Source organism: Alligator mississippiensis, chromosome 2, assembly GCF_030867095.1.
Source record: "Alligator mississippiensis isolate rAllMis1 chromosome 2, rAllMis1, whole genome shotgun sequence".
NCBI classification, from domain to species: domain Eukaryota; kingdom Metazoa; phylum Chordata; order Crocodylia; family Alligatoridae; genus Alligator; species Alligator mississippiensis.
The window spans coordinates 294,713,513-294,729,947 of NC_081825.1; the positions used below are offsets into that span (position 1 = coordinate 294,713,513).

General features: G+C 46.2%; 1 protein-coding gene across 3 annotated transcripts in view; it reads right to left on the bottom strand.

Moving 5' to 3' along the window:
- Positions 1 to 16,435, bottom strand: part of CCDC198 (coiled-coil domain containing 198) — a 41,471-nt gene that overhangs the window by 18,704 nt on the left and 6,332 nt on the right. For all 3 annotated transcript variants that reach the window (XR_002087885.2, XR_002087884.2, XM_019480014.2), the window contains exons 3-5: positions 4,697 to 4,783; positions 3,090 to 3,188; positions 1,202 to 1,361 (exon numbers count right to left, since the gene is read on the bottom strand). Coding sequence is in view for 1 of the 3 variants with exons in the window: in XM_019480014.2 (XP_019335559.1) it covers positions 1,202 to 1,361; positions 3,090 to 3,188; positions 4,697 to 4,783 (346 nt within the window). In the remaining 2 variants the exon portion in view is untranslated. The remainder of the gene's footprint in view (positions 1 to 1,201; positions 1,362 to 3,089; positions 3,189 to 4,696; positions 4,784 to 16,435) is intronic.

Here is a 16,435-nt window from a genome sequence, read left to right on the forward strand (position 1 = left end):
GATCGTCTTTATAAGCCAAAAGCTGTCATAGGGCTTTAGAGTTAAGAATATCTGACGGTGCCGCTGCATCACTCGTGTAGAGTGTTATCGGGCATAGTCCGTGGAGCCAGCCAACTTGTATCCAGGACACAACCCAAGAAGAGGGGGCACAGGAATTATATCACTCCTATAATCTCTGATTCCTTTGGGTGCTGCTGGTTGGTTTTAACCCTGGTCATAGAGTAAAGCAGCCTTGGAGCTGCTCTAATGTACACTGGCTTGGAAAAGCCCACCACATGCCATCACGCATGGTATGCATCGCTAGATTGCAAGCACTACGACCGACAGCATTAGCCCTTTCCTAGACATGTCTGCAACTTGCCATTAAGGTGGGAGGGCAAAGGAAGGAAAAAAGAAACCCTCAGCTGTCCTATTAGGGCAACTCTATGGTCCTTTGCATTGCCAGAGTGGCACAGAAAGGCTGTATTGGAACCAAAGCTCTGGCCGCTTAGCATTTGATGTCGTTGCTGCAGCATGTACTAGTATCTGTAAGGGAAGAAAGCACCCTGGATTTCAGTGTTTCCTCACATCTGTGTGAAAGAGGGGCCAGGCAAATACCATGAGGAGTCTCACTGCTGGCTCTCTCCAAAAGGGAAGAGTTTACACTCTGGACCTGGATTCCTAGAGAGGGCTTCAGGCTGAATGCCGAAGTCAGCAGATATCAACGCTGTATCCTTCACGATCCCTAACACCTCCACTCGGGGTCTCGCATGGATAATCCCTACTTTAAGCAGGCAGCACCAGGACAGGTGGCGAGACTGTGTGTACAGCTGTGGTGAGGACACAATGCAAACCCCTCCTGACAGCTTCAGCAGCCTGCCAGATGCTTTTTTCTCCCACAAAGCTGTGTAGGCCCTAAGCTCGGGCTCATGGTTCTCAAGAGGCACGTTCAGAAACCATTAGTATTGATATCTGCTGTCTTCCACCACTGAACACAGAGATCTTTGCCTTTCTGAGGCTTCCCAGCGCATTGCAAACCTACCGCATTTGGCTCTGCTTCCCTGACAGCCCTTTCAACCTCCATCTCCACAACGTGAGATGCCGGGAGACCGAACAGCTGCAGGTGTTTAGGGCTGGCAGTCACTGGCTTTCTCACAAGAAAGCTTATTTGACCGTGCTTAAAATGCTTGGTAGTTTTCAACAGAAAAGTGGCTTTACTTACTGTGGTCTTTGGTGTAAGCTTGAGCAGCCTCGACAGGGCCCCGGTCTTCGCTGTCAGAGCTATTGTTTCTCCAAATCCTCCCATGCACTTTCTCATGTTTCAGCTCTTCTGGTTTTTGTTTGAGTTTTGCTTCCCTGTGGTGCCCTCGCTTCATCTCTGCCTGGGTGGGCAAATGGTTCGATTTGGTATCAGCGGATTAAGTGGGTTCCAATGTTTAAACTCCGAATGGCAGAGGCTCAATTCTGCAAATCACTCACCCCTTGAGTAACCAGCAGGACTGAGGGTTGACAGCACCCCTTCAATGGAAGTATCGGTTGTTCCAAGTGCAGGCAAATCTCTTAAAATCAGGACTAATTACTGTGTTTTCTCACATACAAAGAACCGCTGCTGGGAGCCGAAGTGCGCATTATACATGAGAAATGTGGTAAGAGCAGTTTCTGCTGCTTGCCAGGCAAAAGCAAAAGTAAAATCTGCCTGTGATGTAAAAGGAGCAGAACAATAAGCAGGCTCAGCTCCCTAGCTGCTGCTACTCTGTGCCTTACTACGAGGAAAGGACTTTTCCCCCTTTATTCTGCCTTTCAGAAATAAGGTGCCTATCGTATTCTGGGGTGTGTTGTATGCAAAAAAATATGGTATTTAGCTTTTCTAGGAAATAAAAGCTGTATGGGGTCCCACAAAGCTGGGACACACCAGCAGGGGGGCTCAGTGACAATCTAACCTAAACAAAAAGCACCAAGAAATCTTTTCGGGTGTTGACATTTTCTCTACATTACTATTATATAATATCTATGTGCCCCCTTCCTTCTGCTTGGCTGAAGGTGCTGCACAGAAGAGGCTAGACTCCCCCATTTTACAGATGGAAAACTGAGTCCAAAACATTACTAAAGGTCAGAGCAGAGCTAGGAATGGGGCTTCGGTATGTGGAGCGCAGGTCAGCGTGCTACCCCTCCATACCACTCCCCCACCCTGGGCCTCACTATTTCTCATAAGGCCTAAGGACGGTTCATGCGAGGGAGGATGTAACAACTGCAGCAGCCACCATGGCTCATTACTTAGGGCCGGATCTGGGAACTTTGTGACCCTCTCCTAGTATTTGAGCTAAAAGAGCAGCTCCTGTAGCCACTCTGAATTAAAGAGCGATTTGGACGTGGGGCTCACACATCCAGAGGCAACACCATCTCCTTCCCTGCCCAATGGGTGTTTTTTGTAACTCAAAAATTAATCAGGGAATTTGACCCATGGGGTCAACTGAAACTGCATTTTCCAGAAAACAAACGATTAACAAGCAGAAAAACAGTCCGGGATTTAAGCTGGCATGTTCCCTACCAACAGCAGGAGACAGTTCGAGATGAACTGAAGCCTGTCAAGTGTCAGCACCACCCGATGCTGATAGCATGCAGTTATGGACATAATTGGACAAGACTCAAGACAATTGGGATAACCCAACCATGCGAGTTGCTGTTCAGGTACCAGGCATGGCTAGTGGAGGTGCCTGCTTCTGGGACAGAGGCTCTATGCTCAATGCTATCTGGAAACCACTCGTTCCACTTTCCCAGCCGAACACTGGGTGGCAGAGTGGTAACCAGGAAAGAGCAAAGTATGGAAAAATACACCAAAGACGGTGAGGATGGAAAGGCAACTCTTCAGGGAAGTGAAGAAAAGACAAGGGCTTGTATACAGACCCCAGCCAGCTTTTGACATGGTTGTCCAATAAGCATCCCTTATCTTGGTCTGAAGCCAGGCACTGCATCAGCTGAGCAACCTGCTGTATTGGCCTGCTTACAGCCTCATTAAACAGGCCTGGAGATTTTCAGTCTTGCTCTCTCTCTCCCTTTCAGATGCTGTAAAATCCAATGGGCACCTCTCCCCTACGTGGTGTCAGCCTCACCTCTTGTCGCTTGCGGTTCATTTCTAACATCTGCAGCTTGTGCAAGTGCTGTCGTCTTCCTGTGGCATGTGTCATGGCCTGTACCCTCTTCTCCCACTCCTTGCAAGGAATTAAAAAAAATACCATTAACAAGACAAAATAGTCTGCTAATTACTATAAAATCCATCCCCCATCCCTTCAATGCCTGAAGAGCATGCTTATCGGATATAGAGGAGTGTGGCTTCCTCAATATTGCCAGTTCTCACAATCTTCTTGCAATACTTTGGCACTTATCCTTACAACTCCAGCTGGTGGCATCTCATTATCACTGGAGGGCTTTTTTTATTTTGTTTTGGTTTTAAATGAGTATGTTTCTAACCCTCCTGGTTAGGGAGGAAAACTTGAAAATGTGACCCATAAACATACCTACACCACGTGGCAAATAAAAGAAGCCTTCAATGTATTTTATCAAATCTTGTCATTTTAAAGTCAACCTTATGAGTTTTTGCGGGGACAGATTCATCATGGCATAATGCTTGAGGTTGGCAAGACTGTTTTCTTGCTGTTCCATTATTGTGATATAGTCATTTCACTGTAGTTTATGTATGCTATAGCTGGATATGACTTTGCAGAGAAAGACATTGAGTCACCAGGAGCAAAACACCACTACCATTTCTGCATGCCTCGCTAGAGATTAGTGGGACCTGATTGTTCAAAGTACTGCCATAGCTATCAAAACCAATTGTTATAAATAAAAGAAGAGTTAAGTAGAATTAATCCTGTCGGCTGTACAATCCAGCCCTACCTCGTCAAAGTATGGTGTGAACTCTCACTGTCTACGGAAGTCAATTGCCATCACATGGAGGTCAAGGGACTTAGCACTTCTGCAAATTGGGCCTTAAGGTTTAGATCCTCAAAGCTATTTAAGGATACCTATACATGTGCCAGGTGTCTGCTCTGACACGTGCTAATTGGCATGCATTGAAGCAGACTGAGTTAATGGAGTCTGCTGGAGCGTGTTAATTAGTGCACTCCAGCGGCCCGTGTCATGTCTATTCAGCGTCCTCATGCTTCAAAATGGCAAAGGGGATGTTTTAATTAAAGCTCATCAAACGAGCTTTAGTTCAAGTGCCCCTGCTGACATTTTAAAGAGCAGGACACTGAATACATGTGATGCTGTGGGCACTTTAATTAGAGTGGCTCTCAGAGCTGATCTAATTAAAGTATCCATCCCTCCACCCCGGAGCACATGTACAGATGCCCCATGTGCCTAATTCCCACTTCGCTGACACCTTTCTGGGTTTGGGTGTGCAGAGCAGGAGTTGGTGAGTGGGACATTTCTCTTGGGGATGCCATAGAAATGGTCTAGATATGCTCTTTGGGTAGAAAAGCCACCCTCCTGTACTACCCTCCTGTTTTGAAGTTGCTAAAAGCAGGGCTTATCCAGAGCTCCCTGAAGTCAGTGGAAAACTCTCGTTGACTCTCGTTGGAGCTTTTAGATCGGTCCCTGTAATGAACTGAAGCACGATGTTTGGAAAGTGGCCCGCCGCTTGAATTTCCCAGGTGGTCGGCACCCCTGGAATGGGCCGATTTCCCCAGCGGTTCCCCCATGTTGCTGTGATACCCACCTTTGCTTTTTGTGCTGCTTCCTGCTCTTGCGGTCTCCAGCGTGCCTCTGAAGTGATCACTGGCGGCAGGTCAATAGGTTCAAGCTTCTACAAGCGCAATATTTATAAGGGTCAGACTTTCTCATTCCAGGCAATCATAAAACACCAAAGCCAAATGTAAACAGCCTCGACATCTCTCTCCAGCTCTGATTCTGGCAGCAGAGGCCCAGAGTAGACTCAGGAGACCTGCATCCTTGACAAATGCTCTCAGATCTTATGTGCATTTTGGATCACAGTAATAGTTGGAACACACTTGTGAAGGGCCATGGCTTTGTGAGCTGCCTGAACTGAGGAAATGCTCAAAATACAAGTTAAAGAGCATTTTGGCTGCCTTTTGGCTTCATTGCTGCAATAAAAGCTGGCTAATTCCTTACCCCATGGGGATTGGTAATGAGGACCGACTATGCAGAAGTGACTAATTATCAGTAGCCAGCCATTTTCAACTTCTTGTGAGATGTTTTCTGTATGCTCTATCCAGACACAACAAAGACTAATTTTCAACATTTATAATGAACCCAAAATACAGTACAAAAATGTTGTACTGTTGATGTTCCACCAATCGAGCTAGCCTTTGTTCTGCAATTGTGCTGTCTGTTAGCTGCTTTTGGTGATGAAGTTCCTTATTTCAAAGCCTGCAGGTTGCTTTAAACTCATTACAATTACGTTATATTTGTTTTTGCTTCAACCTTAAACTAAATAATACAGTGCTAGGCCCCCAGTGTATTAGTTTTGTTTCAAGTTATTTGTAACTGAAGACGTATATGCATTGTTTTATATATGATGATGGTCCTCACTATCTGCAACCGCCTTTTCAAACTTCTAGATCTGCCCATGTACATTTATGGGAATTGTAGGATGATTATTTTAAATCAAAGCTTAATGTACAAGATCTTGGGCAGTACACAATAGGATGCAGTATAACAAGGACATGTGCAGAGTGCTGCATCTTGGGTGCAAAAAATATCCAGCACACCTACTGGCTGGGAAGTGACCCTCAGCAGCACAGAAGCGGAAAGGGATCTCGGAGTCATAGCAGACTCCAAGATGAACATGAGTCATCAGTGTGATGAAATCATCAGCAAAGCTAACTGCACTTTATCGTGCATCAGCAGATGCAGGACAAACAGATCCAAGGAGGTGATCCCCCCCCACTTCTATGTGGCATTGGTCAGACTGTAGTTGGAGTACTGTGTCCAGTTTTGGGCACCATACTTCAAGAAGGATGTTGATAGACTCGAGAGGGTCCCGAGGAGGGCCACTCATATGGTTAGGGGCTTACAGGACAAGCCCTATGAGAAGAGACTGAGGGACCTAGACCTCCGCAAGAGAAGGCTGAGAAGTGATCTTGTGGCCACCTACAAATTCATTAGGGGGACCCAGCAAGGGATCAGAGATGCTCTGTTCACCAGGGCACCTCTTGGGGTAACAAGGAACAATGGTCACAAACTGACAGAGAGCAGATTTAGGCTGCATGTCAGGAAAAACTTCTTTACAATAAGGGTGGCCAAATCTTGTAATGGGCTTCCAAGGGAGGTGGTGCTCTCCCCTCCCTTGGGGGTCTTTAAGAGAAGGCTGGATAGGCATCTGGCTGGGGTCCCCAGAGCTCTTTCCTGCCTAGGCAGGGGGTCAGACTCAATGATCTGTTAAAGTCCTTTCCAACTCTAGCATCTATGAACCTATGAATCTATTAATCTCTTCACTGTAAAGTGCTCCCTACATAGGAAAGATATGGTTGTGAGGGAGTAAAATAATCAGTCCAATATTTTTGCTCTACACTCTCACATGAACTCATTGCCAGGATAAAAGATAATTCTGCAAAATGAAAGAGTTGATCATCTATGTCTTGTTGAGCCAAGAAAAGCTGAAGAGTATCCAGTGCTTTGAAAGCATCAGCTGGCTTGATGGGTGCTATGGAGGACACCAGTCTATGCTTTTTAGGCTGACTAATAATCCAGAGCAAATTCCAGTGTGATTTAGTATGCATCTGCATTTGGGAATGACTATTTACTCTTTAACAGGAGATGAATGAGCCAGTGTTTTGTATACAGATTAATAGGACTCTGACAGCAATTCAGTTCATCAGCTAATGGGACACTAGTGATAAGTTTTCCCAGTACCCAATTATTTTTTCCCACAATATTTGCTACTGATGACAATTTTCCAAGCACATTTGGTTCTTAAAGACATTTAATTAACGCTATAGAATGTGCTATTATCCAGCTGTTTGAGTATCCAAATACCTATCCTGGGTACAAAGAGGATTTAAAAGCTAAAGATTACTTCCTGGGCAGCTATAAATACGGAGTTAGTTTTTAAGGTATTAAGATACCTGCTTATCGTGTACCAAATGACAGAAGGATAATGAAATCCTCTATGGCTTGGGAACTCTTTGGAGGTATTTCTAGTGCTGGAATGCAATCTTACTCCCATAAAATCTCTCAATAACTGCAACCAGAAGAAAACTGGACTCACATTTAATACCAGACAGTAACCTCTGGGAGAATTAACACCATTTTGTCTTCCCGCCCCCTAAACCGTGACATTATTTTGGCCATAAGTTTTGAATCATGGCCAAGGACTAGGATTTTGAGCGGCATATAAGCAAATGGAGTAATCAAGGTACAGGTTTAAGTCTGTCACAACGCAAAACAGGAAATGCAAGGGGATGGGCCTGGGCAGGAGCAGACGTATCCTGCATATCAGTTGGAGGATTGGACCAAAAAAAATCTCATGAGGTTCGATAAGGACAAGTGAAAAGTCCTGCACTTAGGACAGAACAATCACATGCCCTGGTACAGCCGGGGGGCCGACTGGCTAAGCAGTGGATCTGCAGAAAAGGCCCTGGGGGTGACAGTGGACAAGAAACTGAATATGAGCCAAGAGTGTGCCCTTGTTGCCAAGAAGGTTAATGGCATCCTGGGATGCATTAGTAAAAGTGTTGCCAGCAGATGGAGGGAAGTGATTCTTCCCCTCTATTAGGCTAGGGTGAGGCCAGATCTAGAGTATTGTGTCCAGTTTTGGGCCCCCCACTACAGAAAGGATGCGGACAAATAGGAAAAAGTCTAGCAAAGGGCAATAACAATGGTTATGGGGATGGGGCACAGGACTTCTGAAGAGAGGCTGAGGGAACTGGATTTATTTAGTCCAGAGAAAAGAAGACTGAAGGGGGATTTAATAGCCACCTTCAGCTCCCTGAAGGTTGGTCCCAAAGAGGATGGAGCTGGGCTGTTCCCAGTGGGGGCAGATGACAGAACAAGAGCAATGGGCTCAAGCTGCAGCAAGGGAAGTTTAGGTTAGATATTAGGAAGAACTTTCTCAGGAGGAGGGTAGTAAAGCACTGGAACAGGTTACCCGGAGAGGTGGTGCAATCTCCATCCTCAGAAGTTTTAAAGCCCTGGCTAGACAAAGCGTTGGCTGGGATACTATAGTTAGGGCTGGTCCTGCTCTGAGCAGGGGGTTGGACTAGATGACCTCTTGAGGTCCCTTCCACCCTCATTTTCTATATTCTAAATCTCAGGATTAATCCACGATGCTTTGGTGTACCTATTATATCGCTTTTATGGCTCCTTCCAACCCATTAAAGGCGTATGATGGGTTTTGAATGTGGTCCTTTTCTTTTTGGGTCATACTCCTACAGCTTTCAATAGGCTTCAGATCAGCCCCATAGACATCTCCATTTTCATTTACACTGTTTCTGCTTTAGCAGGAAGTACTGGAGGAAATTGATAAACTAAATAGTGGCAAATTGCTAGGACTGGATGGTCTAGTTTATTCTCCGCAGAGCAGAGGGCGTGTTTTAATCTTGTATTTGACGTACAGATGCTTTTATTATTTAGGTTATTATGAGGTCCACCGTACCCTTCATATAAGGGAGGGGAAAGAAACAATTAAGCTTTTTTATGCAGACCAGTAGCTGAATAAATAGGGATCACCAACCAAAAAAAGGAATGAGCAAAGCTGTTTAGGACTTTAATTTTTGTGGGTGGGAAGGCCTGAGTGAATGTTATTTGAGTAGAGGGGAGGAGGGTGTATGTGTATGTATGCACGTGCATGCGGTGTGCATGAGTGTGTGTTTCTGAGAAAGTAAATATAAGTGTAAGTAAAAAATGGGAGTACATTCAAGAAAGACCTCGTTCCCCCAGCAATTCCACCACTGGCCTGAAACCTTTCACAAATCCTATATTTGTGCTTCACTGGTTGGATCCAAGGCAGTAACAGCATTTTGGTAACACCAGGGGCCCCCAGCCATGGTGAAGGCCCACGCTGTCAGTGCTGTAAAGACGTTGCGTGAGAACAGATGAAATGGAGATGAAAGAAACCAGCACCCTTGCAACCCAGCAAGACAAGGAGGGGAGGGGGTACCCTAAAGAAGTATCAGGTTTACACTCTGAATGGACAAGAGAAAAATATCCTTGTCACAAGTGGCAAATGGAGACTTGAAACACGGGGATCTCAAGGCAAACCTCTGCACACGGGACAAGATGCAAGTAGAGCTGAACTCAAACACATGCTTGGGGGCATACATGAATTAGGGCCTAACTAATGCACTCTTGGTCCCAAATAGCCAGGAGTGGAAAACTCAAGCACAACTCGGTGACTTGACACCCTCCCTGCCTTTCACAAGTTAGTTAGTCCCCATGGAAAAGCCTCCTAGGTTTTATCTTTCCTGGGTCTTGTGGTAGAAAGCTCACCCAGGGCCGACTACTCCCTTTATCATCCCAGCACCTGAAAAACTAATCAGAAGTTGGACTAATTTAAAAGATGACACTAGATGGCAGCAGCTGACACTGCAAATTACTGGCCAAGCTGTAAATCATTCACAGTGCCACAGAGGCAGTAAATAGGATGGCAGGCAAATAACTCTCTAATGTACTGGCTGCTCCCACAATGAGCTGGAGGGAGGGGAAAGCTTGGGGCTTGAAGCTAAAGTTTTCACTTTTTCTGCATGATTAGACAGGTGGGTGTCTTCCAGCACCTTTGGAAATTTCCAAAAGCTTTTCTCTGGAAACAGACGCCAGCAGGGATCTTCCGCTGCCTATTGAAAAGGAAGAAGCACTTCTAGCTCCATGTTGTTATGTAGCACTGAAAATGTTTCTGGGGAGGGTGGGGAGAAGTCACTGGCGCTTTGCTTTATATATAGTAGCTAGAAGCATCAGAAAGAGCCCATGGTCAGAGGAGCAAATCTTAAGTGAGAGTTATTGTTTAGTACTATTAATATAGATTTCATAGATGTCATAGACGTTAGGGCTGGAAGGGACCTCAGAAGATCATCGAGTCCAGCCCCCTGCCCAAAGGGCAGGAAGTCAGCTGGGGTCATAGGATCCCAGCAAGATAAGCATCCAGTTTGCTCTTGAAGGTGTTCAATGAAGGCGCTTGAACCACCTCCGGTGGCAGGCTGTTCCAGACCTTGGGGGCTCGGACAGTAAAGAAATTCTTCCTTATGTCCAGCCTGAAACGATCTTGAAGTAGTTTGTGACCATTCGACCTCGTCATCCCTGGGGGCGCTCTGGTGAACAAACCTTCCCCCAGATACTGGTGGTCACCCCTGATAAACTTGTAGGTGGCCATCAGATCACCCCTGAGCCTGCGCTTTTTCAGCCTAAAGAGCCCCAGGGCTCTCAGCCTGTCATCATAAGGTCTGTTTTCCTGACCTCTGATCATGCGCGTGGCTCTTCTCTGCACTCTCTCAAGCTTCTCCACATCCTTTTTGAATTGTGGAGCCCAAAACTGGACACAGTACTCCAGCTGCGGCCTCACTAAGGCCGAGTACAGGGGGAGAATGTTGTCCCGGGAGTTGCTTGAGAAGCATCTAGGAATATAAATAAATATAATGTGCTAATAGCAGAGGTTTAAAGGATTATGAACAGGGATCTGATCCACTCTGGCAGTTATTATCCACTAGGCTGCCTTTGATGGTGACCCCCGCTGCTGTCTCAGCCTTATCGGTTATCAGCACTATGTCGGGGGGAGATTGCTCCACATCTGCCCACTCTGATGCTTTCCTCTGAAGCATCTGTCGCCAGCCACTGTCAGAAACAGGACCAGCTGGACCACACCTCTTGTGCCAGTCAAGACTCATGCTCTCTGAAATGAAACCTTTTGTCTTCCCACTGTTTCCCTTCTCTATCTCCACTCAAGGTCCATTCTCCTTCCTCTCCTGCAGGAGCCCAATTTTGGTCTCCTCTTCACTTTTTCCATTGCCTTCTCCCTCTGAATCTCATTGTCCCTTAAGTCCTATTCCTCCTTTCTCTGATGCCACTAAGATCTGCCCTTCTCTTCACTGAATGTCTTGATAGCCTTTATCTTCATAACCACAAACCTCAACCTGGCCTCCCGAATTCTCAACTCTTACTATCCAGCCCATCCAAGGTGCTCTTGCCAGCCTCCTCTCGCACTGCTCCTCTTCCGTCACATCACATCCTTCTGGAAACTCTCTCTGGGCTACCTTCTAGTTACTACCTCAACATCAAATATCTTGGGCCCATCTCCAAGGTCTGCTCTATCTCCACCTGCTCTCATGTCCTCCTACTACACACATCCCAGCTCTACCCAGACCTTTCTTCTTGTTACTATCTCAGTTTCCCCTCACTCTCCCTTCATACTTCCTAGAAAATTGTTCCCTTTGCTAGCTTCAGTCTCCACATTAACCACTAATGCTTTCACCCTGCCATAGTCTTCCCAGTCATCTTTCCATCCCTCTTCCAGTGGCTTCTCCTTACTTCCTCTGTAATCTCCTCACCCTTCCTCTCTGTTAGCCCCTGGCCCATCTTGGTTTTACTTGCTGTGACATGACCTTGTGGGCAGGGCTGTGTTTTCAATGCATGTTTGTCCAGGGCTATTCAGATGCCCGGCATGACACAGATGACTGAAAGTAATCATCGTAAATACTGGCAATGGGGGACTGTACAGCCAGCTGTAGCTGCCCCTATGCGTGCAGCCAAGCCTGGCCCATTAGACATGGCTCAGCTGCAGTGGGAATTTAGTTTAGGACAACGGGAAAACATTTGGCAAGGGCTGGGAGGGGAGGGAAGGAGGAGGAAGGGCTTTTAGATGTTTCATGAAAGGTTGAAGGAATCAAATGCTCTTAGAAAATGCTCTTAGATGAATTCCACAGCTGTCTGCAAGCACCCCAGCCCAAAAACCTGGCTCTGTTATTTTAAGGGTATGAACAACCATTTAATTTGACCTAGTAGTGATTATCCTGAGGTTTGACCTGTATCAGAAGAGAAGCAGCAGTGTCATTCACACACGTTGCCCTTCCAAACTGCATCGCTACTCTTTTGCTAGTTGGTGGCCAGTGAAACTGGGTTGGCTCCTTCAAGTTTGGCAGATGTTTGCTCCATGCAGGTCCAAGGTAGAGCTGCTCTCCAAGCCTGGGGTGGTCAAGACCAGCATGGCCCTGGATGCAACTTGCAGCAACCACATGGCTGCTCTAAATTGCATGCAACTGCTAATGGACCCGAGAAACCAGTCTGCCTCCTGGGAATCACCAGAGCAGTGGGACACTCCAGCCAAACCCACCTACTCCGCTCTACCTAGGAGACCTGGGGGCTCCTACTCAGTTGTCCGCCCCCTGGGAACGCTTCTCAGCTAAGTAACTGAGCTGGGGCTGGGGCCCCTTTGGCCTGCCATAGCTGGCTCGTCATCACCGCGCTGTTGTGAGGCTAGAGGCAATGAGTCTCAAGAAGTTCAGTGGGCAGATCTTCCTTTTTTAAATGCTTATTGAATGCACAAGCACATGCCACTGATTTTAGCATCCCAGCAGTTCTCCGAGCCTGCTCTCCCCAGGCCCGTGAGGGGAGCAGAATTTGGCCCTTCAGAGAATCCATTTACATGTAGATTCTCGGGTTTTGTCCCTTCAAAGCCCAAATCGCCTTGAGTTGCAAAGTCTTCAGAATTGGGCCAAGAACAGAAAACAATTGGAGCAAACAGCATCAGGCAGGATGAGATCTAAAAGCAAATAAGAGAGGAGCCATATGAAAAGCAAGGGCTGGGAGAGCAGAGCCCTTCAAAGTGATCTTTGTCAGAGCAGCAGAAGGTTGCAGATGCAGTCCCCGTGGGCGCCTGAATTCACCGAGCTCTGTCACTTTGTCCACCTGGAGGTTCAGCGGAGACTGAAGGAGGCTGAGATGGAAAAGGAGGAAATTCCCTGTCCTTAGAGCTGCAGAGCCCCTGCTGAAGCCGGCAGCAGGACTCCCCTTGACTTCAATGGTGCAGGAGAGGATCCTGGGAGAAAGCAAACAAAAAAAGAGCAAGTTGTGCAGGAGGCTGATCTGCACTGTAGGCACAAAGCAAATGCTGCTCCTGCCTACTGCTGAGGCCATGCTTCGGGGTTCAGAGAGTCCAGAAAAGAGGACATTTGCCAAAACCCACTGAACTCATTGGGAGCTTTTCCACAGATAGCAGTGGGGCTTGGATCTGGCCTTTCAAATGCAAGAACCACTGAATGCAAGCAGAAGGCAGGGAGAAGCAATTACAAGGTCACAAGTCAAATAGCAATTTTTCCTCTTAAAAACAGTTTGCAGGTAAGGGGAAGAGGAGGGAAGAGTTCAGGGAGTTTTCAAAGCCAGCCAAGTACTAGATCAGGGATAGGAGGGGGACAGAATGATAATAAAGTGCAGTCAGTGGCCTCCTGCTCACTGTTTTTGATTTCTTTTAAGAACAGTCCAACCCTTGTAATTCAATTCCAATTAGGCTTGTGATCTGGGAATATGTGGTCTGAGCTACCCTTGTTTTTCATACTAGTATAAATTTGTCAGTCAAGAGAGTGTTTTTTTTACCCTGCATTGCTACATCCTCACCAAATGCAATTCCATGATACCAGTATCAATGTGTTTCACTTCCCATATAGGTACAAGTTAAACTGGGATATGCTACTTAAGGTTGGTTTAGTTAAACTAGCACACCTTTTGGGTTCAAGTACTCAGGCACTAAAAGAAAGTGCCCCGAGAGAAGAAACTTTTTGATAGCAATCTTACAGCAGATTGATTATTGCAGGTCATTTACCATGTGTCAGCTCAGCTGGGGGTGATGGGAAAAAAAACAGTGGAATGCTTTTTACATCCTTTATAATTAAGAGCTTGATCCCACAAACGTTTATGCCAGTGCATAATGTGGGTAATTAATTATAGGCCAGTTAGTTTGACATCATTTCTAGGCAAAATAACAGAAAAGCTGATACAGGATTAAATTAATTAAGAATGAAAGGCCTGGAATATAATTAATGCCACTCACTGTGGCTTTATGGAAAATAGGTCTTGTCTACTAAACCTGATTTCATTTTTTGATGAGCTTGCAAATTTGGTTACTGCAATCAAGGTGACTGCACAGATGTAATCTTGGTATATAAACCAACTGAAAGGCCTTTGACTTTGCGCCACACAGCAGTCTGATTAAGGCATTAGCACTACGCAGTATTACAGCACAGATTAAATGGTTTACCGATAAGTCTTAAGAAGTACTTGTTAATGGGCAATCATCATTCATCTGGCATGTTTCTAGGGGATTGGTACCAGGCCTAGTGCTATGCATGCTTTTCATCTATGGTCTGGAAATAGACATCTGTAAAATCACAGTAGAGAAAATGTGCAGATAGCAGAGACCAGGAGAGTGGTAAATACTACTGAGGACTGGGCTATTACGCAGAACGACCAGTATAGCTCTGAAAGCTGGCCTCAGTTAGAAATAATGAATATATCTTCAAGGCAAGGACATGCATCCAGGAAGAAAGAATGCAGACCGCGCCTGCAGAAATGGGGATGGGAGGCTGCAAGGCAGAGCCTGAAAAAAGATGGAGCTCACTGTAGTCAAGAAATGTAAGAATAACTGCCCGGTATGATGTTGTTGCAAAAAGGGTTAATAGGATCCTTGGCTGCATTGACAGTGGCACTGAGAGTAGGACTCGGGAAATGCCTTTATATATGATGTTGCTTTTTGGGGTGTCTGTGTGTAGCGTGTGAGTTCTCTTTGATTTACTGGATTCTCTGCATGTGTCTATCAAACAGCAAACTCCACTCTTTTCCCAAGGCTGGCCTGCTTGCCTTGCTGTCATTTTTTACCTTCATCTTGGACTGAAATAGCAAAGGGTAATGACACCAGTCTAACCATAGAGCACCATTTAAATCTTGTTGGTACTTTATTAGTCAACTGGAAGACTCTGACAAGGAGTTTGCTTTCTCCAAAAGACCGAGTTTGCTTACGTGTAGGGACCACTGTAATTCAGGCTCTGGCAAGGGGAAAAACAATCTCCCTGCAGGTTTGCTGGAGCCAATTTCAGGTATTTTTTCAGAGCGGGCTCTCCCATGCCTCTGATTGGCTGAGGGAGCCCACCATGGGGCTGATTACCATTGAATAGCAGCACATAGGCTGGTCTTCAGCTGTTTGAAGAAAAATAAAGCTCACCACTTATTAAACATATGGGGCTTCCACCGTAATTTTTTTAAACTTTTTTGCCCCAACCTTCCTCTCCTCTGCGGTTTCAGGCCATTTCCTGCAGCTTACAAGGGTTTGGGGGAAATGCTAAATTTCAGGCTACGTTTTCCTGAAATCCCCTAAAGCCGAATTACAGTGGTCCCTTCTTATGTGGCCAGGTAACCAAGCAGCAGGTCACATGAGTGGGGGATTTTGATGGTCTGATGAAGCTGACTGGGGCTGGTCCTGCTTTGAGCAGGGAGTTGGACTAAATGACCATCTGAGGTCCCTCCCAACCCTCATTTTCTATGATTCTGTGATCAGGAGGGTCACCTGACAGAGAAAGTTCATTAAAGGGAGAGCCTCTTACCAGCAACTTTATGGAGCAGAAGGAGGCGGCACATATTCAGAGGATAAGTTATATGCAGAACAAGGTGCAGGAGAAGGACCTTGGACCCTCAGATCCCAAAGAAAACTCAAGGCTAGCGAGGAAACTGAGGCAGGGGATGGTGCATAGGTTTGTTTGGTTGGTTGGGTTTTTTTTTTATCCAGATCAGTATATTTCTGATGCTGTTTAAAGACAGTTATCAGTTATCACACGAAACGCTTTGGCAAGAAATCTGCACCGGTTTGCTTCATCTGTCATGGGTTCCTGTTGTATTGTTTGTGGTCAGATACATAAACCAGTTGCATCTGTTAGATTCAAACAGCGCTCTCTCAAAATACTGTATTTATGGCCTATCACATGCACTCGTCCCCCAGCCTCCTCGATCAACCTTCCAAAATTGGGATACTTGTTATAAGTGGGAAAGCTGATTTTTCTGCCTGGGAATAAAAGCAGGGAAGACTGGAAACAAGCAGACACTGTGCTCAACTGCTGCTTCTCTGTGGCCCAAGCAAGCAGCAGGAGTCCTGTGTTGACCCTCTCACAGCTGCAGGAGCTACTGGCTGAACACTAGCTTGTGCCTAAAGCAGCGATTGAGCAAGTGAGCTGCTGCATGCAGTCTGCCGTACCTTGATGAGGCTGGCGCTGTAGAAGGCAACAGTTTAGGAACCATTTACAGTAAAGAAGCAACGGTCATGCTGCTGTCCTTGCAAAGGTCTGGGGCCCAGGCCACATCCTGCCACACCAGGAAGGCCCTACTGCCTCACCCAGACTGTCTCCTGAGATGCTGCACTTCACGGACACTGCGTTTCCAGGAGGATCTAATCGATGTCACGTAGTTGGCTGTGACTCTGGAAGGATCTTTTTCCTGCTTGCTGCTGTCCAGAAACAAGGTGCATGTCTTG